Genomic DNA, 23690 nt, shown 5'->3' on the forward strand with positions numbered 1-23690 from the left:
TTACATCTGACTGGTAAAACTCTATGTTATAAAAGCGCATAAAACTATGTTCTGCATAGTTTTCTAGATGTGTCTTTATGGATATTGGGAGTTGTCACTTCTACAGTGAAAGCAGAAGTCAGCTGTTAAAGAGGGAATTTATCTAGTATAAGTATTTTTAATTGCTAAACTGTTCAACATTAGTCACACCTTTTAGTAAGTCTTGTGTCTTTTATCATGTGATTGGTTTTGCATTTAGATGCGTGCCTTCTATAAGCTTGCAGGTAGTGAATCTCTTTATTTGTTGTTTGGTTTTAGATGCCAGCTTGCTATTGTACCCCCAGTCAGTATCCGCACTCCAGTCAACAATACCGACCTGTTTCTGTCCATTACAACACGCAGCAAAACCAACCATTGGCACAGCCAGGACAGCAGACAGGTTTGTTGAGCTCTTTCTACATTTCATTGGAACATGTCATGTGTGTTTCCTCCTGGTTTTGCTTGTTAAACTTATTTTGCTGTAAAATTTCAGGTAAAGCAGAAGTTCAAATATGGGATATGAAATGCAACTAACCTAAGGTGGAAAAACCTGAGTTGGTTGTTCATGAAACTTGAGATTTAAGCCATTACTGTGAGTGGCTAGTGCTGTAACTTCAGTTATAGGATCATTTTTTTTAAGTTTAGAACTGAGTAATTCAAAAACTTGTAACCTAGTAATTAACTTTTTAGTAACTTACAAAGCTGGATGAATTAGTACCTTTAAGTGATGTAACATTGTAGATATGTAGCTTAACTGAAAGATGTAAACAAAAGATACTAATTTTAGGTGTTGTGGCATAAAAAGAGCACTATGCAGAAGATACTAGTGATAACAGTTTTAATTTGTCTTTCCTGACCTATGATCAAAGGTATCTGTGTATTGAATAGAATATATAATGAGACTTAGGTGGTTAGAACTAGTTTTCTGCTCCTCCTGTTTTTACTGAAGATTTTACAGTTGTTTCTGAGTTACCTTTCTAGGGATTTTACCAAGCTGCATTTTTGTCATGTTTCTTTCCTGTTGTCCTTTCCTTACAAATTGTAACCGTAGCTACCACCATTCTGATAATCTGTACTTAAAAATATCATTGTGACCTCCCCAGTAAGAGAAGCTCCTGAAACAGATTTACTTCTGACTCACAGTCAGAACTTTCAGCAGTAACTGGTGATGCTTGAAGGCAGAAATCCTTAAAAATCCGGCTTTTGTTAACATCTTAGTTGAATATGTTAGACTTGGTGTCCTTTTGAGTTTCCTTCAGAAGGAAGAATTTTTTAATTTCTCACCCTGCTCCTGTGTTGCTCTACAGAAATAGAATGAAAGATCAGCTTTTACCCAGTTTAACTGGGTTTCTTTATAGCTGTTCTATTGAGTAGCCTGTGAGAGGGATGTCTCCCTCTTTGCAATTCTAGGAAGTGCTCCAATAGCAGCGATGCTTGAAGTTGCTATTCATGGTTCAGTTCACAAATGTACACGGGATTATTTCGTTGCAGAATCATCAAAATGTGATGCCCACTTCTGGCAGGGTTGTCAGATCACTTTAAAATACTGTTAGTACCTGCTTACTGCAGAACAGATCACTGCTTCTCACTCTGCAGAAGTGGAAGTATATTGACAGTTTCTTGAAGGAAAACAAATTACTCTTTTTTTTGTCATTTGTTCTGTCCACTGGTGTTAAAAAGATTATCCAGCTGTATTATACAGCCTGCTTTCCTCCCTCTGAATTTTTAATACCTAGACTACCTAGTAGCAGAAAGTCTGAGGCTCAGCTGGGGTTACTTCCCCATTTACACCCTAGCAAATAGCACACACACTCTCCACATCAGAGAGAGCCCAGTGTATGTATGGAGCTAACTAAATCAATGTGAAGTTGAAAGCATGGGGTGTGGGAGCATCAGCATCAAGATGTAAAGGGAGGAATCAGTTGCTATTAATTTCTTTCTTGTATGTTTTTCGCTCTTTACATTTTAACTGAATTTCACTGCCTGTAATGTGGACAGGATGAAAAACATCAGGAGTGAAAATCTCCCTCTTTATCCTAGAAGAAATAAAGTAAGAAAGCTGTGCAGACTTTACTGCTTTAACATCAAAGGATTACATTTTAGTAGTGAAGGGATGGTCCAGCCAATAATTCCATTCAATCCTGTTTGATTATTTGGTATTTACTAGCATTAGTGGTAGACAGAAGTATTTTACTAGCAGCTGCTATCTCCAAATTGCTATCTAGCCATTGCTGGCTCTCATTGACTGCTTTATAGACAAATTTGAATCGGCATTCTTGCAATGGAGGGTTCCACATCATGTTTTCTGATCTGTGAACTGTTCATGAGATTTGTGTATTTTGAAATTCTCTCTTGTATATTCATTTTAAACAGTAAATATTTATATTAGGTTGACACAAAACTGCATCCAAAATGGTTGATGCTTATTGGCAAAGTCTGGTTTTGAGAGAAAAGACAGTTCCTTGGCTAATACAGCAAGGTGTCTGGTCAAAAATAAGAACTAACAAATCATGCATTGCTTAAAAGCCATGGGGTTTATTCGTCTTACACACTGGTCACTATGAAACAACTCTCCAAACACCAATTAAGCTAAAAGATGACCACTTCTGAGAGCATGGCAACTGAAGCCACTTTGGGGTTTAATATTATGGACTGGCCTGACTTTATTTATGAGCTGTTGGATTCGGGGCCGTAACACTGTCTGAGAGGTTTACATTTCTCACAGTGAACCGGTCTCTTTTTCAGCTGCTTCCTGGCTTCCTTTTTAAAGGGGTTTCAGGTGAAATATCTGGGGGGCTAACTTCTAATAAGAGTGCTTTGGTTGCCCAAAAGATACTGGGAGAAGAAAACTCTCCTTAAGAAAAAGGCATTTCTGATTGCCATGATAATGAAGGTCCAGTTACCATGAGACCTAACTACATGCTCATTAAAAATCTTATCTGAACTACAATTACTGTAAGAGTATCAGCTGAAGTACAGCTGGCTTCTGCTTCACAATAGCCAGTGATAAAACTATTACAGTTGTAATAACAGCTATAGTTGCATTAGTTGTTGTCAAGCTATACTCACAGCTTGTCAACCAAGTGATTGTACTTGCTTTTCTGTTCCCGAATAAAGGCTGTTTCTTACTCTTAATGTGTTCTTCAGAAAATGTATTTCTGTATTCAGTAAGTGAACTTCTATGAATAGTGATTTCTTTTTAATTGTGTAAATATTAAGAAACACGCTTCTTTTATCTCCTGTTTCAGCTTCTTTTTAATGAGACAATCTGCTATTATGGCAGGTGTGGGTTTTCTGCTGAGTGCTGCAGTTCTGTCAGACCACTCTCTAGGCAGAGGTGAAACTGTGAAGCTAAAAAGAGAGCATTCTTTGGAATGCTGTGGGGAACCTTCTTGGCAGGCAGTTCATATTGTTCCAGTTCTCTCTGCTTGCAAAATTGATCATGTCTGTCTCTGGAAGTGCCAGAAAAAGCCGAGAAATATTCACAGCTACATTGCAATTTCTGGGAAATGAGGGGTTTAGGTTGCAACTGTATTGACTGGATGTCATCTACCGCAGCTTCACGTTCTGCTGCGTTTTCAGTGCCATAGATCCGTTTGTAACAAAGCTTTTTATTTATTACAGATGAAGTGGATTTTTGTGCATAGTTCAAACTGAAGAGTTCTTAGAAATTCTAATTAGTATTCCCAGTTGAAGCACGCACTGTTTTGAAGTTCTTTCTAGTACTCTGAAAATATTTATAGTGCGCTGTGTGTTTCTAATGAATATGTCTCTTGGTTTTAAAATTTGAACCTTCTTCCCTTTCATATTCTGAAACAATATTTGATTATATTAACAGTCTTTTAAGTCTTCATTGTTGCTATTTCCATAAAGACAGCCAGCTGAGACTGTTAATTCACAGTGTTCACTGTGCCCTGTATGTATACCATCAATGAGTGCTGCTGGGGTTTGTTTACAAAAATGTGTTTTGTGTTAACTGACTGATTTTCAGACTAGAACACACCGCTTCTTAAACATAGTTTAAAAAAAAGAAAAAATCCAAGTGAGTTTTTGCAGTTAGATTTGGTGTATTATAGATCCACACCCAGGTAGGGAGGACGGGGAATGTCAAGGTCAGTAGAATGTGAATGTGTTCAATTCAGAAACGGACTCCTAGTGCTGTCAGTGCATCTTGACAGGCCCAGTTCTGTTATTCTGGAGCAGTAACTGGCTTTGTCTCAGAAACACTGGTAGTTACGGGTTTTGGCTGATGTGGTAAGTAGTGCATACCTGTGTAACAGAATGTGACAGAAGGAATTTTACTTGTGTTCTGCATGTGTGTGATCATGGTGGCAATTGTCTACTGTATACTAAGGGGGGGGGGGCACTCACAGAATCATAGAATGGCTTAAGTTGGAAGGGAACATAAAGATCACTCAGTTCGGACCCTCTGCCATGGGCAGGGACACCTTCCACTAGACCAGGTTGCTCAAAGCCTCATCCAGCATGCTTGGTTTGGGGGAGGGGGGGGTTTGTTCTGTTTTTGGGGGAGTTTGGGGGATTTGTTTTTATGCCATTTTTGAAAGATAGCAGTTTAAACAGTAATAAATAGTTGTAGAGGCGCTGTAGAGGAGTGAACATGAAAATCTTTTTTTCCCCACGATAACTCTGAATATAAAATGGTTTCCACTGTATACAAACATACCTTTTACATGGAAGATTTTTCTAAGTTGCCAGTTGTTTTCAGCATTACAGATTTCAGTAGAAAATGCCCTTTTACAGAATATTTGCGCACATGCCTTACACAAATTTTGTTGAAGTACAATTCAATTTTGAATCATAGTCAAGATGCTCTTATCCATAGGGCACCTGAGCTACTGGGAGAATTTAGCATTACTAGAATTTCAAAACTATAAAGGCCCTAGAATGGCCTTGTTCATCCTAATAGACAATTTGCTGGTTTTGATATTACCTAGCATGCTTTTCTCAAATGCTTTCAGCTTTCACTTATCAAATCAAGGTGTTAATGCATGTAACTCACATAGAGTGTAAATAAACATTGCAAGCATGTGAAAGCAGCATTGCAGATAGTATGTACAGTGTTTCATACTGGATCCAAATGAGTAAATCTGTTAATGTTGGCTTCTTTTTATATGCATGATAAGCCAGATTAAAAAAAGCTGTTGGAAAAAGCTACAGATACATTTCCACATAGGCAACTGTGTATAAAATACGGTCATTATTTCATAGTAAGATTTAAATGTATAATTTCAGGTTACCAGATCCTGCCCAACCAGCAGCAAAACTACCAGGGTTTAGTTGGAGTTCAGCAGTCTCAGAATCAAAATTTAGTCAGTGGCCAACACAACAGCGTTGGGAATCAAATTCAAGGTGTGATTGTTCCATATCCTTCAGTGCCATCTTACCAGGTGGGTCATTTAACTTTCTAATCACTCTTCTGCGTGTTTGAGTGATTTTTTTATTTTTTTTTTTGAAGTGCTTTGCTTTGCCAATGGTAGAAAGCTGCAAGTAGGTGTCAGAGCTGACAAAACCAACCAAACAAAACGTGCCACAGTTGAAGTGAGAAGAAAATCTGTTGCAAGTGTGCGAATTGTAGTCCTGTTAAGAACCAAGTGCTGTGTTAATTGCAATTCAGAGGATGGTGAAGAACAATTTCCATCCCCACCACCCTGCTTTCTGTTGTACAGAAGATCTCTTTTGTTAATTGATGGAGTCCCTCAGAATCAACAATTTCTGGGGAAAGAAGATAACATTTTTCTTTAATAAAGCACTGTCATTTCAACTATTGTTATCGCTAGTCTTCTGGATTTAGAGAACTCCAGCAGAAGTTTCAGCTTCTGGCTTTGGGCTGGTTTTTTGTTTGTTTGGGTTTAATTTTTATATGAACTAGGTGGTGGACAGGAGGCAGCAAAAAGCACTGTCTGCAAAAGAAAGTGTTAATGTGTTCTCAATTGCAGGTTTCGGTGCCTCAAGGTTCCCAAGCAGTGCCCCAGCAGACATATCAACAGCCTGTTATAATTCCTAATCAGTCAAGTCAAGGATTGCCCGCAACAGGAATGCCAGTTTACTATAGTGTCATTCCGTCAGGTCAACAGAATAATTTAAGGTGAGCTTTTGGCTGTTTGATTTCTCAGAAAATAGGCTTAATTGCCTAGTAATAACTAACAGTTATTACTTTATATATATATTATATATAATATATATTTATATATTATTATAACAGTTAGTTATTAGTAATAACTAACAGTTATTACACTGTAGTATTGCCTATATTAAAAGGCAGTGTAAAGGCAGGCTTATGGACACTTTATTACCTATTTAGTTTTGTTCTTATGCAATTAACTAAAATAACCAGTACTGGCTTAATTGGGACGTACCTGTTAGTCAGGAAAAGTTGTTTCCTGGGGAGGATTGACTCTGGCTGGATGCCAGGTGCCCACCAAAGCTGCTCTATCACTGCCCTCTTCAGCTGGACAGGGGAGATAAGATGGAACAAAAGGCTGTGGTTTGAGAGATGGCTCACCAGTTATAGCCATGGGCAAACCAGACTGGACTTGGGGAAATTAATTTATTATGAAATCAAATCAGAGCAAGATACTGAGAAAGAAAACCTAACCTTAAAACACCTTCCCTGCACCCCTCCCTTCTTCCTGGATTTATTTCCTCTGTTGCTAGCAAGGACTGCTGGCATAAAGCTGGCTATGAAACAAGTGTAGGAACGTTTTTCATGTGCTCAGCTTTTGTTTGGTAAGTAACTTCTGGGGTTCTGTTTTATCTTTTCACCTGTCTTGGTGTCCTGGTCTACATGTACAGATCTCCCTGTGTATGCAGCTGTGTCCCCAGCACAATCTGAGTATTTGTGAGAGAACAGATGGGCAGGAATTCATTATAGTTAATGCTTACTACAAATTTTTATTTTTTTAATTATGTGCATTGTTTTAAAATAACTTTCCTGCAGCTTTTAAACAAGCAGCAAGAGTATGAAGCTTGCTTGATCCTTTTGTAAGTGCAGAGACATAAATAGTATTTGTGTTACCAGTGCATGGCTTCATCTACTGAAACCTGAATTCTTTTGTGTCTGAAGGTTCTTTATTCTTTTCTTCTGTAGTTATACTTGATGTTCAATGAAGTCATAGGTAGGCATAACCCCAGACTTTTTTTGAAGTAAGTTCTGGTACTTGATTGACTTTTGCATCATTTAAATGTCCCCCTATTTTGAACAGGGAAACATTTGTTAGGAATTAAGAGCAGACTAGCAGCTAATGACAGCATCTTGCTTTTATCATGATGGTTATGTTGCAGCACTTTGGCAAGGAAGGCAGCGTACTGGTCTGCAGGAACTCTGTAGTCTCTCACCTTCAAGTCACTACTGAAAGCTGTAATCAGACAGGAGCAGCTGTGTGAAATCACAGATGCCATGTAGATACAAAGTTTTCACTGAGTTTTGCCTGCTTTAGTGGATGTGAGTCTTTAATATTAAGTAATTGAACTGTGGCACAAAGGATGGAACCAACTTCTTGTGACAATGTAGGTAAAAATGGTAAATCCAAAAGGAATACACCTAATTTTTTTCCACCATTTGAAGTAATTTTTTTTTTTCCTCATTCCCTCTGAATGTTTGTCTATAGTACAGAAATTAAGTACAAGATTCTATAGGCACCATTCTGATTATTGTCCACCAACCTGATATTCTAGCTCTGGCAATTATGATTGGTTAGTGGTATGATAGAACTTCCCCATATCTGTTACTTACCTGGTGAATTCCTGTGAATGCCCTGAAAAATACCTGGCATAAAAAAACTTTTAAAATTATCGTTTTCCTACGTATTACAAACAAATGAAAGGTGGTTTCTCCCATGCCTTGTTTGGAAAAGCCACAGAAAGGCAGTCATCTCTTTAAGCAGCATTACTTTACACTGAAGCAGAAGTGTGCTCCTTTGGTGTCCTGAACAAGCTAGCTCAGCTGCATGGGACCAGGCTCCAGCTCCATCCAGAATCCTCGTAGCAGGTTCTGTGGTGATCATTTAACTGAGACCTAATTCTGGCTAACTGGGCAAGACAACAAATTTTTGTTTTATTATTGTTCTTCATGTCTTTATACCCATATAGCAATACTGATATAAAAGCAGTATATCAAAATAGGTGAATTAGTAGAGCCTCTTAATGTGTGCGGGCTATAGGTTTTTTGCCAGGGAAGACATGTGAAACTTCAGGCTTCTGAAGAATGAGTGGATTTGGCGGTAGGTGGGAATATTACTGATTCTAAAATTAGCATCTCAAGCTAGATAGCAAATGCAGTTGTTACTAAATAGAAGTGTAGCACAAATGTCTATCATTCATGTTCTTTTTTTATTATTACTATTACAGTTCATCAGTAGGATATTTGCAGCCTCCTGGATCAGAGCAGATACAGTTTCCTAGAACATCATCACCATGCAACTCACAGCAGCTTCAAGGACAGCAGTGTGCAGGTTGGGGGAATAAAGTTTTTTATTGAAAGACTTTGAAAACGTGTAGCTATTAATATGCTGGGTGACCGGATATTTGCTATCAAGGGTTTGATTTAGAATTAGCGACTGTATCATGTTTCCTCCTGTGTTCCATTTTTGAAGTCATATTGGAAACAGTTGACTTGACATTTCAATTTGTTTATCATTGAAAGCTCACAAGTTACTTAGAATTCAGCAACGTACATGGTAATGCCTTGCATGTCTCCTTGTGAGTTGAGACAGACAGGGGAACTATACATTGTCAGCAGAATGACTTTCGTGTTTTCCTGAATAGCTACAAGGGTCTGGAAATTTTGAGATCTGGGTTTACATTTGATAGAATGAGCAAGGTACATTTTGGAAGTAGCATGCTAGGCTCTTCTACTCAAGATGCATTTTATATTTCACTTAATGGGATAGGAGCAGCAATTTTCTTAAGAATTCCTGAGAAGAAGGTGAAAACTGTGTGTTCTGCGTTTGGATAGAGGAGAGGTAGCTTTTTGACCTGCTGAAAATCTAAGTTAAATACCCCAAAGGTGTGTGGGGCATTTTGGTTTTGTTCTTATGGTAGCCTTATTTACTGCTTTTACTTTCATAGTTTATAGCAACCATTCAAGTCAGAAGCCATCACCTCCTACATTACTGCCACCTTCATCAAAGTCAAAGCCACAACAGGCTGCTTCCATTGTGCACTACAGCATAGTGTCTCCACCCTCATCATATAAAAGTTCGCCCACTGGTCTTTCCATCATGCAGCCAATAAAAGGTATATTTTATTGGGATTTTAATCTAAGCCATTCTGTCTGGAAATCTGTTGTAAATTATCAGATTGATTTCATGGCTAACTGCTAGATCAACTGCAACTTCAATGCCATTTCCGCAAGTACTTTTTTTATAATACTTCAGCTGAATTGCTGTTATTGTAACTTTCAAAATGACAACTTGGAACTTAATTGAAACAATAGCCAACTTCATGAAGGCATCCTGGAGGCAGCCTTCAGCAGATAGGCATCACTTAGCAGAAGCATTTAAATCAGGTTTGGAATGTTTAGCTCTGCAAAATGTTTGGGTAATCTATGAAGGTGTATAAATAGCAGCCTCAATGGCATGTGAAAACAGTGGTGACACAGAGCCTTGTCATATTCATGGAATGTTTATAAGTGTTAATATCCAAACACTTAAAACCTCTGAATTTCCAGCTATAAAAATTTATAGATGGGTTAGGAAATTAAGAGCACTCAGGTTAGCTTCCAAACAAGAGGTTATAGAACAATCCTGTGATCATAGTGGTACAGTCCATATTTTCCTAATAGGGAATTTGGTATGTTAGAGCTTTTGTAGGCTGAAAAGGGGTAATCTCAAATACTGCTACCTCAGTATTTTGCAAGCAAGCAACAGATTAAACAACCCGAGGTCAGTGACCTACACGTGGTGTTTCTAACAAACATTTAGCGTAAGATATTTTTAGACCCTCTTTATTAGTAAACAAATAACATGCAGTTAAGTGGCAAGACAGCTCGATTAGCAGTGTATCAGAGTTCATGGGCAGGTTTGGTTTTGTTCCCATTTTGCTTCAGGCTTCTTTGGCTTTAATTCTGGAAGACTCTCATTTCAGGGTGCCTAAAATTGGTCCCACACTAGTTTGTTCTCCTATGCTCCTAATCTGTCCTGGAAGTGCTAGTTTTAGGAATCTGAAGGCATTGCTCAAACCTGCTAAACTCTGATTTAAAGAGATTTGGGGAAGAGGGAAGCCCTTTAAAACAGAGGGAGAACAAATATTGAGAGAACAAAGAAAAGCATGCTGATACTGAGATACTGAGATGATGAATCAAAGCCACTGAGATGAGGACATACGCTGATACGCAGCAGCGTTGTGTTTCTTTTCATATGGAAAAGCCAGACTGTAAATCTGGGAAGCCTTTCAAAGGTTTCTGCTGTGTTTCCCTTGTAGGTTTTGACAGGAGATAGTGTCTGCAAACTGACTTAGGCATTCTGTGACACTTTATTTTGTAGGGATGCTTCTTTAGGAAGAGATTTACATTTATTTTAATTTACTGAAATGCTGTGGAACTAGAAGTAGTAGAAAGAACTTTTTTTTCTGGATGTACAAAGCTTTCTTTTGCAGTTTAAACAGCATTTTCAGATTGTGGTACTTGTTTACAAATGGTGCTGTAGGTGGTTTTGAAAGAAAAGCATGGTTTTATTGGGTGCACGGTTCTCAGAATAGAGATAATTCAAAAGAGTATGCTAGAGTGCTGCAGAAAAAAATACTGTAATAGTATAAACCACTGAGATGTAAACCAATAAAATTAATAATGATTAGAAATGCATGCATAAAATATTAAAATGAAACCAATTTTCTTTTTTAAAATGTATGTGTATATAGATGTTTTATATGTCTCAGGTTTACATACAGGGATTACATAAGTTTGTGGCTTTGCCACTTGGAAGCTGTTGTGCTGTATATTTTCATTATGTAAAAGACATCTATAAACAGAGTCATATTTTATTTTGCCATGTAACAAAATAGAAATATTTGCAATGTGGCTCGACCAGGGATTCTTCGTTTACACCTTCTGTTAAACTTAGCCAGATACCTGATGCTTCCATTTCAATCTGGAACACATGGGTAGAACTTCTTGCCATTCAAAGGGAAGTACAGATGTCAAAACATTGCTACTCTAAGTATCAATACAGTAAATATTTCAGGATACAATTTACAAAAGCTAATGTCCTTTTAATGAGTTCATTATTCTCCATTGTTTGGTTTGCTTCTCCAAGGAGTCTGTTGCTTTTTGTGTAGCCCCGAGGTAGTGAAAACAGCCCATTTAAAATAAAATTTTAAAAAAGCAACATGAATGCATTTTATAAGCTGTATGTGATTGCTCTTAACTGATACTACAATGTTGGTAGTAAATGGAGAAGAGTGTAGACTCCCTCTGTGAAGGTGGATGATTAAATGGTATTTAAAGCATGTGTTTAATTGTGGTTTCCGAGAAATGCTGTAAATAGTGGGTAGAGCAGAGAAGGAAATTGCTAACAACCATTTACAAGTAAATAGGATGTTATATAAATTACCTGACACAGCACCAGGTCAAAGTGGGAAGACAGCTCCTCTCAGGCAGCCTCTCATCACAAACCCTTATGTAAAACGTTACAGAACAGCATTGGCTGTTTAGGTGTTCTCCCATGACTTTGGTGTTTCTGTAGCCACAAGACTCTCAGTGGTACAGGATGTGGGGCTCTGTTTGCAGTCTCTGCCCAGGAAAACGTTCCTATATACACTTGTAACTGAAGGAAGTCTGGCCTCAGACAACAGATTGATTCCATGTCTTTCCAATGTGCGCCATCCGATCAGAGAAAATAGTTTGAGTCAGTGTTGCTGTATGTCATGTAAAACTAATTAGGTGACTTTTATTTTTAAATAAAGAATGTTTATGCTTAATATCACGTTTTTCAAATCATTGCTCTGGCAGCAGCTACAGTGAATGTTAAATACTTCTAATTACTATTAAATGAAATAATTGCTTTAAAAAACAGTCTCAATAATGAGTTTCATTCGGTTCATGTTATTTTGCTTTTTTAAATTCACATCTGTTCTGCCAAAATTACAATTGAAAAGTATGAACTAACGGTATCCTATTTATTTCTTGTCTTTGTAGCAGTAGCACCACCACCAGGTGGAGGAGTAGTAATGATGCAGCTAAATATACCTAACAATCCTCAGCCTCGGAACCATTCACCTCCACCATGGAAACAGAATAAATACTACTGTGATCATCAAAGGGGGCAGAAGTCCACAGAACTTAGCACTTTAGACAGTGCTGCACAGGTATGATGGTTTTGTTTTGTTTTCCAGGATGACTTAAAATTTGCATATTTTAGTATCATAGAATCATAGAATAGTTAGGGTTGGAAAGGACCTTAAGATTATCAAGTTCCAACCCCCCTGCTACGGGCAGGGACACCTCACACTAAACCATGTCACCCAAGGTTCTGTCCAACCTAGCCTTAAACACAGCCAAGGATGGAACATTCACAACCTCCCTGGACAACCCATTCCAGTGCCTCACCACCCTAATAGTAAAGAATTTCTTCCTTATATCCAATCTAAACTTCCCCTGTTTAAGTTTGAGCATTTGAATATTTTATTGAAAGTTCTTTTAGGGGAATAAAATATCTTCTCTAATAATACTTAAGATTTTAACTATTAGTGATTTTAACTTGACTTTAGTCATTGAGTGCTGTAGGTGTTTAGATTGTTTAAAACACTAACTTGCTGTTTATTCCAGTTGCAGCATAGTCCTCAACTAGGTAGTCCTGTCACCTCACCGGCCCAGTCACCAGCACCAGTTCAGCTGTCAAACATGAAGAACATCCGTCCCACGTTAACACCTCTTTCTATTGTGCCCCAGTTTTCTAGACCTTTTGTCCCTGGACAAGGTATATTTTTACTTAACTAGAATGTGTGTATGTTTGTTTTGTTGTTGGGTTTGTTTTGTTTTTACTTGAATGTTTTCAAATACAGGTTATATGAGGATTTTCTGATAAACTGTGGCTCACTTTAGTACTAATACTATTGGAGCAGGATCATCAGAATTATCCATTAAAGCATTATGTAAAATTTCACCTTCTCTCTCTACACGGATACCATTCCCTATATTTTCAACAGCTTTTGATCATCTTGTTATTATAAGAGCTTTTATAACCCACTAGCTTTCTCTTAAGTGAAATTCTGATTTCAGTATGAAAACCGAATAAAGTTTTGATATAATTCAGCTTTAAGTTTTAACCATAAATCAAGAACAACACACACTATCAGAAAGCTACTGTTTGACTAGCTGACCTTAATAAATTAGGTGAACATAGTATCTTTTGGGGGAAGTGATACAGAATGTGACGCTGAGATTGAATGTTCTGCCAGACTCACATACTGGTTGATGCTGTACTGTCAAGCCACTGCGTAAGCGAGAATTCATTCCTCTGTAGAATAACCAGCATAATGGACTAAAGTCTCTAGTCAGTACTGTTGCTGCTTCAGTTAGTATTTCAGATAGTACCCACACAAAGAAAAAATTCCCTGTAGAATTTCAGTCCTCTGCTGCCATGTTAAGAGAAAACCAGAAAATGGGGAGTTTTCATTGAGATGTGATAGGTGATAATGTTTTAAAAAATTATGCAAACAAAAAACTTCATCAAGGGCAGACATTTCCTTGTGTAGTTCCAAAGCTCAAAATGAGTTGGGCTGTTTTACAGAAACATTTCCTTCAAGGCAAAACTTAGTGAAAGTTCTGTATTTCTTGCTTATTGACAAAGGAAACTTTAATTCATCTGTCCTTGTCTTATCTGCTTTGTCGTTGCTCAGCTCAGTCTTTGTCGTTGCTTTGTATTCCAGTGATGTCAATCTTCCAGGCTGCCTGCTGTAAAGCATACCTCTCAACTTTCTGAATCTTCTCTGACTACTAAAAGCTTCTATTCCATTGTTCATGTGAATCACTGGAACAAATAGGAATGTGAAGATGCACCTGGCTCTAATATAACCATGAAAATGATTGAATTAGTTTACTGATAGTAGCTTTAGCCTTACTAAACTCATTTTGAAATGAGAGGATTTAGATAAGATGACAATGAAGGAAAACTTCTAGTGTGTTTTTCAGTGTAATCCCTACATTCTAGAAAGCTTGTGCCTTTTCATCTTCTGAACAGAATGTGACTGACTCAGATTTTACTTATCACGCCAAACCTTGTTTTGTTAGCCTAGCCAAATACTCTATTTTGTGCATAATTATTCTGCTTCCTCTTAAGGAATATCTTAAGATCTGTGTCGTAAGAGGAACTTGGAGGAAAGTTGCATGCAACAGAGAAACCCTTCTCATTATCTTTCTCTTTAAGGAGATGCCCGATACCCATTGCTTGGCCAACCCTTGCAATACAATCCGCCATCTTTATTACGAGGACAAGTAACAAGCGAACAGGTATTAGAGAGAACAATCTCCTGGCAACACTGAGGCGGGGGGTGGGGATCAGGACTGCCATTATAACCACTATGAATGGGGAATACATTATTGCATTAGCAGAGTAATTGAGTAGAAAGTGCTTGTTTTCCAATAATGGCTCTGTTTAGTGTTGATACTTCCCATTCTTCTTGTTTGTAGTATATTAAAAAGAGGGAAAAACATTTTCCTGAAATTTAGCTTTAGGCACAGTGTAGATTATGGATTATTTAGATGGATTATAACTGCACTTTGCCAGCAGTTCCACAAATCACAGAGAGAACGTTTGCTAAAAGGGTTTTCTTTCATTTGAGCAGCAACAAAACAAAAAAAAACCCCAAACATGTACCTAAGTATTCCTAAGCAAAGAGTGTGTTTGTTTCTTACAGGAAAAACCTAAAATAATAGTGTTTGCAAAGCTAAAAAGTTTTGCCATCTCCTTAACTTTTGGGACAGACACAGACTCCCTACCTCTACCTTGCTCAGTTCTACCCAAGATGAGCCAGGTGTGATGCACTGGGGTGGGGGAGGAGGGGAAGGTGCATTCTTCCAAGAATATTTATGGTGATTTTTTTCTTCCTTCATTTCCTTCCTTTCTTCTAAAGCCAAGGATTGCAGGATTGCTAAACTCTAACCCTAAAAGTGGTTATTAAAATCTTTCCTGTACCACGGTAGCACAGGTTATTTTCCAGAAATTCCTCTGCACTGTTTTTCACTCAGCTAACCTAGTGCTTTGTCATTAAAATACATCATTTATGTCAATCTTTCCAGTGTCAGCCTGGAAACAGACATGGAAACAGGGGAAAGAAACCAGCAAAGAAGGCTGCTTCAACAGATCTTGGTGCAGGAGAACCAGGTATAGAATTCTCATTGACACAGTTCTCCAGAAAAATGGATTATGGTGATGGGCTGGGAATGTAACAAGCACAGGTGAGAAAAGGGACAGAAAGAAGAGTAATTGCACAGACATGGACATGGCAAACACTGGAAACAAGGCTGGAGAAGAAGACTTGATTTGGAGAGAGGGGAAGAGGGAGGTTAAATGAGAAAAGTGTAGTTATGAAGCGTGGAGAAAGACCAGAGAAGATCAGGATTGGACAGTACTAAAACGAAAAGCAAGTTGGTCAGTTTACTGGATGTAAGTTCTATTTTGTTACATTAAGTAGTTATATTAAATATACATACCCCTGCTTCCTTTTACTTGCCTGAGATATAAAATCAAACATAAACCACAAAATAGTTTGTGCCTTTTTTTTTCCCTTTATTTTTGGTTTTCCTTTTTTTCCTTCTTTTTAATTTTCTCACCTTTTCTTTTTTCTTTCTTTCCTTCTAATACAAATAAGCATATTGATTTGGAGGATGTATTGGGAAATCTACAGATTAGCTCCTTAGAGTTGGTAAAGATGTCATCCAAATAAAACCTGACCTCATCTATCTTCATATCTTTACTGGAAATAATTTTTGTTGCGTTACCTATTGTCAGCACTGCAGAAAGTTACAGATAAATCAGCATTTTCTAACAACCGATGGGAGAGGATTTTTTGAGAGCAGACAGACTAGTTTGTTAGCATGGTGGGTGATGTGTGAAGCTTTAACAGGCAAAGCCAGTGAGATGCTGTAGGGAGTTTCCAAACCTGCTGTAAAACTAGGTGATCCTTTTATTTTTCCACTCCTTTTCTTTTGAGGGCCCTCTTTGTATTCTCATCTATTATTTGTATGCTTGTAACTGTAAGCAGTGCTAAATGTGAAATCAAAAGGCTCTCCAGAATGCTAGAACTGGAATGTCTGTGTATTTTTATCAGCCATCTGGAGATACAAGTATGAAATAACTCATTTTCCATTGTGTTTGTTGTATCATTAAGTACAATGACCAATTTAGATTGAATGTTTTTCCTGTTTCAGTTGTGGGAAAAGTTCTAGAAATTACTGAACTGCCGGAAGGCATAACTCGTATGGAAGCAGAAAAACTATTTGGAGAACTTTTTAAAGTTGGTGCCAAGATTCGGTGGCTAAGGGATTCGCAGTGTCTACAAGCGCAGCAGCAGCAGCAGCACCATCGTCGTTACTGTGGCAGCGGAGACAGTAGTGTGAATGCGGAGTCATCCAAATCTAGTGACTTGGCTTCCACATACACGGTTCTAGCTACGTTCCCTACAATGTCAGCTGCTCAGAATGCATTGAAGAAACAAAGTAGTACCTCAGTGAATAAGTTCAGGCTGAGAACCAGCAAGAAGCACTACGACTCTCATGTTCTGGAAAGGGCTAGTTCTCAGTAGCAGTTACATCAGTGGACACTCAGCCTTTACTACATCCATGTCCTCCTCTCCATTGATTGGCTCGATGTCAAGGGGCTTCTGTTCTCTTCATAGAGACTCCTGGGATGTTCTGTCGTATGACATTAGTCATTAAAGAATAAATAACCCACTGATCCAGCAAGATGAAGGAAAAAAAACAGAGTTAATTCCAAACAATAGCAAAGAATCATTTTGGAGACAGGCAGCCTTCTACAAGGAATGCTGTTGAAATGCCCCCTACTTTTATAGTAATTTTGTTTTATATTTTTGAATTCTTGTATCAGATCCAAAGTTCTATTGTACAGCAAACACTCATAAAAATCCATATTCAGATTTGTATTTTATAATCCCTTTTCACACTGGCACACAGCTGTCCATTCCAAGGCAGGAACCTGAGGAGTGGTGGAGGGGAAAAGAGAACCATTTTCAAGAACTTACACTCATTTTTCTAGCAAATTATCCCAAATCTTCAAGTTAACCTGTTATTTGTCCCTTGTGGTTTTGTTCAGGGTTTCCCCACCCCCCCACCCGCCCCCCCACCCCAAAAGAGATATATATATATATATAATTTTAGCAACTAACTCCATAGATAGTCATTTTCTTTTGAGATTCATTCAAGCAATGTCAAAAGAAATTACAAGTAGGTTGTACCCTTGAAGGATTCACTTCTGATCCAGCAAGTTTAATAATTATTTAAAGGGGAATATGAATAGGTTAAAAAGAATGTTCACTGAATCACATTTTAATATTTCTTCTTTTTAGCAAAAGTGTGAAGAAACTAAAATGTATCTTCACAAGTGACAAAATGTTTGCACTTTGTGTCCCACCAGTATGGATATCTTTCTCTTCCTTTTCATGCTAAGATAACTGTGTTTGGTAAGTGCTGGAAACCTTTTTAATGGTTTAAGTTTTCATCATTTGCAGATGCTCACTGGACATTAAAGATTCATTGCACATAAATGAAACAAACTTTTTTCAATTTGTGTAATTTGCAAGGCTGTACAATGTGTGCTGATGCAAGCCTTTTCCAGTTCCAGAAAATAAATGTTTACAAACACAAACTTTTCCAGTGCACTTGTTTAAACTTCCAGGGAGCCTTCTGAAATGGGAATGAGCGCATGTTAATGGTTTGTATCCCTTCAAATATGAGATAACAATTTAAAACCAACACAAATACTAGAGCTTCTCAAAGAACCACTATTGCTGTTCCTTTTGACACATTCATTTATGTTATCCTGCCCATCAACATTTTTAGATGTTTCCTGTATGAATGAAAAGTGGGAGGAATTGATAAGACATCATAAGGGACTGCTCCTGGTTTTTTACTTTTAGCACAGGCACAGATTTGCTGTGTAGACAAGCAGCTACTTCTCTTCTTAAGGCTATTGCTCTGCAAAAGATGCGTTTGTAACTTCTGTAAGTGGAAACTTAAGGTAAATGTTGTTTAAAAACATACTTTACAGAGGAAAAGTAAAGAATGTAGGTGCCTAAACCAGCATTTATCTTCATCTTTTATACAAAAAATCTTGTCCCTGAGCAACCAGACATGAAGTGGCAAGAACAGTCAGTCCTATGTATGCTCAATTCTTAAATCATTCCATGAATCAAAGTACTTGGACAAAAACTAACCTGTCTGGGACTAATGTAGCATAATAAATCAGGTATTTTGGACTTGATTCTGCAAAATGCTGTACCAGCAGGTATTTAGAAGACTAAAGGTAAACTCACACTCCCCTAAAACAGAGGGCAAGTTGTTCATATTCAAGCCCTTAACTAAAAGACAAACCTACTTATCCCTATCTACTCTTGCAAAAGGATGGTGCTTCTCAGCATTTGAGTTCTTATGCTACTAGACTGAATATACTACTTCAATAAGGGGATATATTTCCTCCTCAGGTTGGATTGCTGTCATTTACTGCGCCCAGAGACAAAGATGGTAAGAACCCATCTTATGCAGATTACAGTATTCCCTCCTCTGAACAGCATAAAGATAACATAGCTAACACAGAGGGTCTATCACTGCCTCCTGCTTACCTGTTCTAGTTTAAGATTATGGTTTTAACCCTGTAAAAGCAGTTAACAGATTAAAGGTCTGTAATGACAGATGTCTCAGCCCAGAGAGGTAACTGCCTCCTGTAGCTAACACATTCGGGGACAGTTTTCACAGATGTAGAAGAACAAACAATAGCTGAGAGCTTCCATATATTTTTTTGAAATAACCTAAGAACTAAATCCAACATCAAATAAAACTATTTCCTAAGGATGCTGCATGACTTGCTTCATTTGGTAAACTTCATCTGTAATGAGAGAGGTAAGCATGGAGAACACAAGCAATCCAAGCAGAAAGAGGAGAGGGATCCACTGATGAGGAACAAGGCCCAGCAAATCCTGAACTCTTTATCAAGTAAGTTGTAAATGTGTGAACTGCTCTACAAGTAAAAATTAGAACATAATAAACCAGTTGTAGTCTAATCCTGAATCTGATACCTACAATTACTACAGGCAGGTCACCCTTTCTGAGTACCTTTTCTTTCATGTTAGCAATGACTTTTTTTCAATCTGGACATGCTGATACAAGCCACACAGATACAACTGAGATGACTTTGGAAGCGTCAAAGACCTCTGATGTCTACAGAAGGCACAGAATCCAAATATTTCTGCTTCACAGTCGTACTCATTCCTGATTCTGTGCCATTTCACACTGTCTTTTGTAAGCAGACATGGTGCCAGCTCACCTCACCAAGGCCATTTGTACCTTCCTGGCTTTTACACTTCTGCCCCTTCTGGTTCCTTGTAACATGCAAGCTTTAGGAACGCTACAAAAACCTTGCAACAAGATTTGTTCCATAGATTTGGATCGTGTTCTAGAAAGCAAATAAGTGTGCTTTATGGCATGAAATAAACATAGGTAAAACTAGTGTGTTCTCAATCAATCTTTAGTACTTTAGCGGTTGAACATTAAAGCCATTTTTAAAGGGAATAGTGGCAAAAGGAATTAAGTGGGAACTTAAACTGCAGTAATCTGATAGATTTAGTTTGGTTGGGAACATACCTAACCTGTAAAGCTGAGGAAAAAGTACTGGAAGAATAACCAGAAAAGCTAAACAAATCTAACCTATTGCCTACTACACCAAGGGCTGATATTTCTTGATTTCAATTTTTAATACACACAGTTATATTACTGTGTAAAATGCATCCCTGCACTGTGACCATTCAATTCAATTCATGATACTACAGTGAAAATAGTCAAAATAAGACATTTATGCTTCACACTCTGGGAACATTCAAAACTACACAGACCTCAGGTCAGATTCAGGTAGATCAGAAGCACACCTGAGAATCTATTTGTAGCCTCCATATGGCTGCCAAACTATGTCAGGTTTCAGTAGGACTGGATGAAGTGAAACCTTGGTAATGGGCATCTTGCACCTTATCCAAGACATCTCCCTGAGCAAACTTAACCTGTTGTAATCTGAAATACTTTTCTATGACTCGCACACACTTAGAAGATGACATCCAAAGAAGAGTAGCGGAACACTTACGAAGAAATCAATCTAGCCCTGCAGTCTACTGGAGACTAGTGTTTGGGTGTTCCAGTCTGCACCCATCCTGGCCCTCTGCAGAACACACATTATGGTTCAGGATCCAGGTGGAACAGGACAGCCCTACTTAGATGCGAGTGTGGTTTTGTCAAAGTATGAGAAGAATCGTTTAGCTTAATGAATCAAGTAAGATTCTTCAATATGCAAATGCCTTTTACAGTAAGACCGTTTTTCTCTTGGGTTATTCAAGCAGCTCCATGCCCATTTCCTATCTAGTAAAGCAAGCCATTTCCTTCTCAAGGGGGAATAAATAGTTATATTGTCATTTTAGAACACTCACTTGTGCCTTAAAACTTCACAGTTGACTTGTTCTGAGTTGATTTTGGCCTAAATTGTTTGGATGTCTGAAAGGGAACCTTACTTAAAATAGTAACTTCTTTTATAAGCAGCTATTTTAGCTCCGGGGTACTTTTTCCCTAGAAAATTGGTGCAGGCTATAATTTCCTGTACTTAGCACTGAGGGAAAGAATGTTTATATGAAGTTTTGGAGAAAACTGATCAAACCACTTTTAAGCTACAGGTGATAAAAAATCATAATAGCTGGAATTTTTATGTATTTCCAGCTGAGAAAGGACTTACTTAAAATCCCATCAATATTTCTACAGCTCAGTCTTCACAAAGGCTGATGTCCTGCCTCTCTGATGTCCAGCCCCTATTCACATTTAAAATGTTTTGGGTTTGAGTATTTTGGGCTAGTAATGTCAGCAAGTATAAACATAACATGCACAATGTCAATGGGACTTCATTTTGGAAGCCTTATTTCTTGGGTTTAGACCAGAACCTTTAAAATGGCCTAATTTCCAGAACATTATGAAAATTAAGTCCCTTTAAGTTCTCTTATTCTGGAACCTGTGACCAAAGTCACTAATCATATCTGGAAACTTCAGATGCAAGATCCAGTGTAAATTAAGTTGTTTCTTTGGCTGACTTGAAATGTAGGCAATCATGTTCTTACTACAATGTGTATGAGACTCCTCTTAGTTAAATGTCTGCTTGTGTGATGAGGCTGACAGGGCTGGAGTTTAGACCTGACTCTGGCAGCCCCTTAATAACAAGGGTTTTTTTATCCTGTTTGTAACTCCTTGATGTTTTGTGATGTTTGCTGTTTGTCAAGATTTGTCATGTTGACCATGGATCTTGCTGAAGAGATGATTAAACAGTAAAATCTGGTCCAGGGCACAAACACGTTTGTGTTTGTGGCTTTTTTTTTTCATTTTTCAGTCTCACTGGTAAAGCACATGAGCCTGTTTGTTCTATGGGATGCATGCAACTGTAATGAGCTGTTTGTGCATTTCTGAAGAGAAACTTGACTGTCAGATAAGACTAGTGCTGTAAACCAAAGAGCTATCTGTATGTTACTGCTAGGTGTATGCTTTTAAAACTGGTATAAATTATAAAAATAAACTGTGCTGTTGTGGATAATGCTTAACAGTGAAGTTTATTCTTAGTTCAGTTCCCATGCCCCACTTAACTGAGAAGATGAATTAGGCTAAGGATTGAAGGTAATACACCGTGCTGACCATAGTGAGATTTTTCAGACACAGCTGCAATAGAGGTGGAAGGCATGCTAGAATCTGGCTGCAAAATGGACTGCTTCAACCCCAAATGATCTGTTGCATTTGATTTTCCAAAATTACTCGACAGCTAACTGGCAAACAACCAACCAACAAAAAACCAGTTCCTCTATGTGCACATGCATAAGAGGCATTTTTTGTTAATCTACGGAAGATCTACAGTTTAATTTCATAACATCCACTGTTCTTAAATCTGTTTTGTACCACAAAGAAAGAAAATATACAAAAAATACCATCTTGGCAGAAAAGCTGTAGTGTTCTGATGGTTACTTCTTTAAGAAACATGCAGAAGCATGGTATGTGTATGCAAAGCTTACCCAGTGAGCAGGGTTACTGTGACACATTTTCTTCATGCTGCATCTTAAGGGGTAAAATAATTTCTGTATATTGTTAACACTGATTTGTCTCTTTTTTCTATACCTTTGTAGGTTTTTCAGTTGTCATTATCCAGTGGCCTAGTTCTAATTAAACTCCAGGTCACACAAAATACAACAGTGAAAAGCTTTCCAGGTTGAGACTGGGTTAGTTTTTGGCCTTCAGATGTTTGACAATATCTACCTCAGTAGTTCCCCAGAATACAGTCACAGATAGATCTGTTTCAGAAAAACCTCCAGTGCAGCATACTTCCCAAAATATTATCATCAGAGCACCCGAAAGAAATCACCTTGGCCTCATTACTGTTAAATGTACTTATTCTCCAGACCCTTCACCACCTTTGTCGCCCTTCTCTGGACCCACTCCATCACCTCAATGTCGACCATGTAGTGAGGGGCCCAGAACTGAAACCAGGATTCTAGGTGCAGCCTCACCAGTGCTGAGTGAGCACTCACTCAGCATGAGCTCACAATATGAGCTCACTCCTCTTGTGGGACAGTACAAGGGCCAGAGCGAGTTCAACCTTGATGAGCTGGCCTTGTGTCCTTGAAGTGGAGGAGGGCAGGAGAGGAGGGGGCTTGTGGTGGAGGGAAGGAACTTGGCTGGCGACTGAAGGAGCTCATGGACAGTAGCACTGAACCAATCAGTATAGCAGTAGAAGCATGTGAACACAAGGCAGTACCCTATCAGAGTGTTTCTGACAACACATGCTTGTAGAACAATAGCATAAAAAGCCTGTTAGTGAAGCAATAAAGGTCTTTGGCTTATACCCCACCAGAGTCCATGTGGGACCCCACATCCTCTAATTGAGCTAACAGGGTTTTATTGAGGGACAAAGTCAATAAAACAAAAGCAACAATGCTGGGCATGTGACTGTAGCCAGAGGCGCACTGATTAGCACTTGTTACAGGTTTATATACTTTCACTATTGCCTTAGCCATATACATATTCATAATTCCTGCGTATAGGCGGGGAATATTATAACTAGCTCCAGGAACTTATTATCATAAGACTCCTCCTCTTGGCGCCTGCGCACTGCTCTCTGGTGGTCGTGAGCAGGGGTCTTGAGGATGAAGTAAGCAGTCTTCCTCATGTCTGCAGGGGTCTTCAAGATAAAGTAAGCAGTCTTCCTCACGGTACTTGTCACCTCTGGCACAGTTGGATGCCCCAGTAATCACAAAACTAGCTGAAACCAGCCATATCTATAACTTTCTGATAGTTTTAGAACAGTATAACCTTTGTACAAAATTTATTGCAAGCAAAACTGGACATACAGATGAGGAGCTATCAGATGTTCGGGAGGCACTGATAAGTAGAAGGACAGGAAGAAATAATTCACTCATGT

General features: G+C 38.3%; 1 protein-coding gene across 13 annotated transcripts in view; it reads left to right on the forward strand.

Annotated features, from left to right (window-relative positions):
- R3HDM1 (R3H domain containing 1) overlaps positions 1 to 17319 on the forward strand; it is a 90475-nt gene extending 73156 nt beyond the window's left edge. For 10 of the 13 annotated variants that reach the window (XM_061354321.1, XM_061354324.1, XM_061354328.1 and 7 more), the window contains 10 exons: positions 298 to 418; positions 5272 to 5426; positions 5976 to 6124; positions 8386 to 8489; positions 9106 to 9273; positions 12170 to 12339; positions 12800 to 12950; positions 14400 to 14482; positions 15272 to 15356; positions 16403 to 17319. In XM_061354321.1, coding sequence (XP_061210305.1) covers positions 298 to 418; positions 5272 to 5426; positions 5976 to 6124; positions 8386 to 8489; positions 9106 to 9273; positions 12170 to 12339; positions 12800 to 12950; positions 14400 to 14482; positions 15272 to 15356; positions 16403 to 16776 — 1560 coding nt within the window. In that variant the 3' untranslated portion in view covers positions 16777 to 17319. The remainder of the gene's footprint in view (positions 1 to 297; positions 419 to 5271; positions 5427 to 5975; positions 6125 to 8385; positions 8490 to 9105; positions 9274 to 12169; positions 12340 to 12799; positions 12951 to 14399; positions 14483 to 15271; positions 15357 to 16402) is intronic. The other 3 variants (XM_061354330.1, XM_061354329.1, XM_061354332.1) reach the window with 1 other exon arrangement.
- Positions 17320 to 23690: the final 6371 nt, after the last annotated feature.

The sequence above is a fragment of the Neopsephotus bourkii genome, unplaced genomic scaffold, assembly GCF_033783945.1.
Source record: "Neopsephotus bourkii isolate Nb327-2 ecotype Australia unplaced genomic scaffold, CSIRO-AGI_Nbou_v1 NB_730, whole genome shotgun sequence".
NCBI lineage: Eukaryota > Metazoa > Chordata > Aves > Psittaciformes > Psittacidae > Neopsephotus > Neopsephotus bourkii.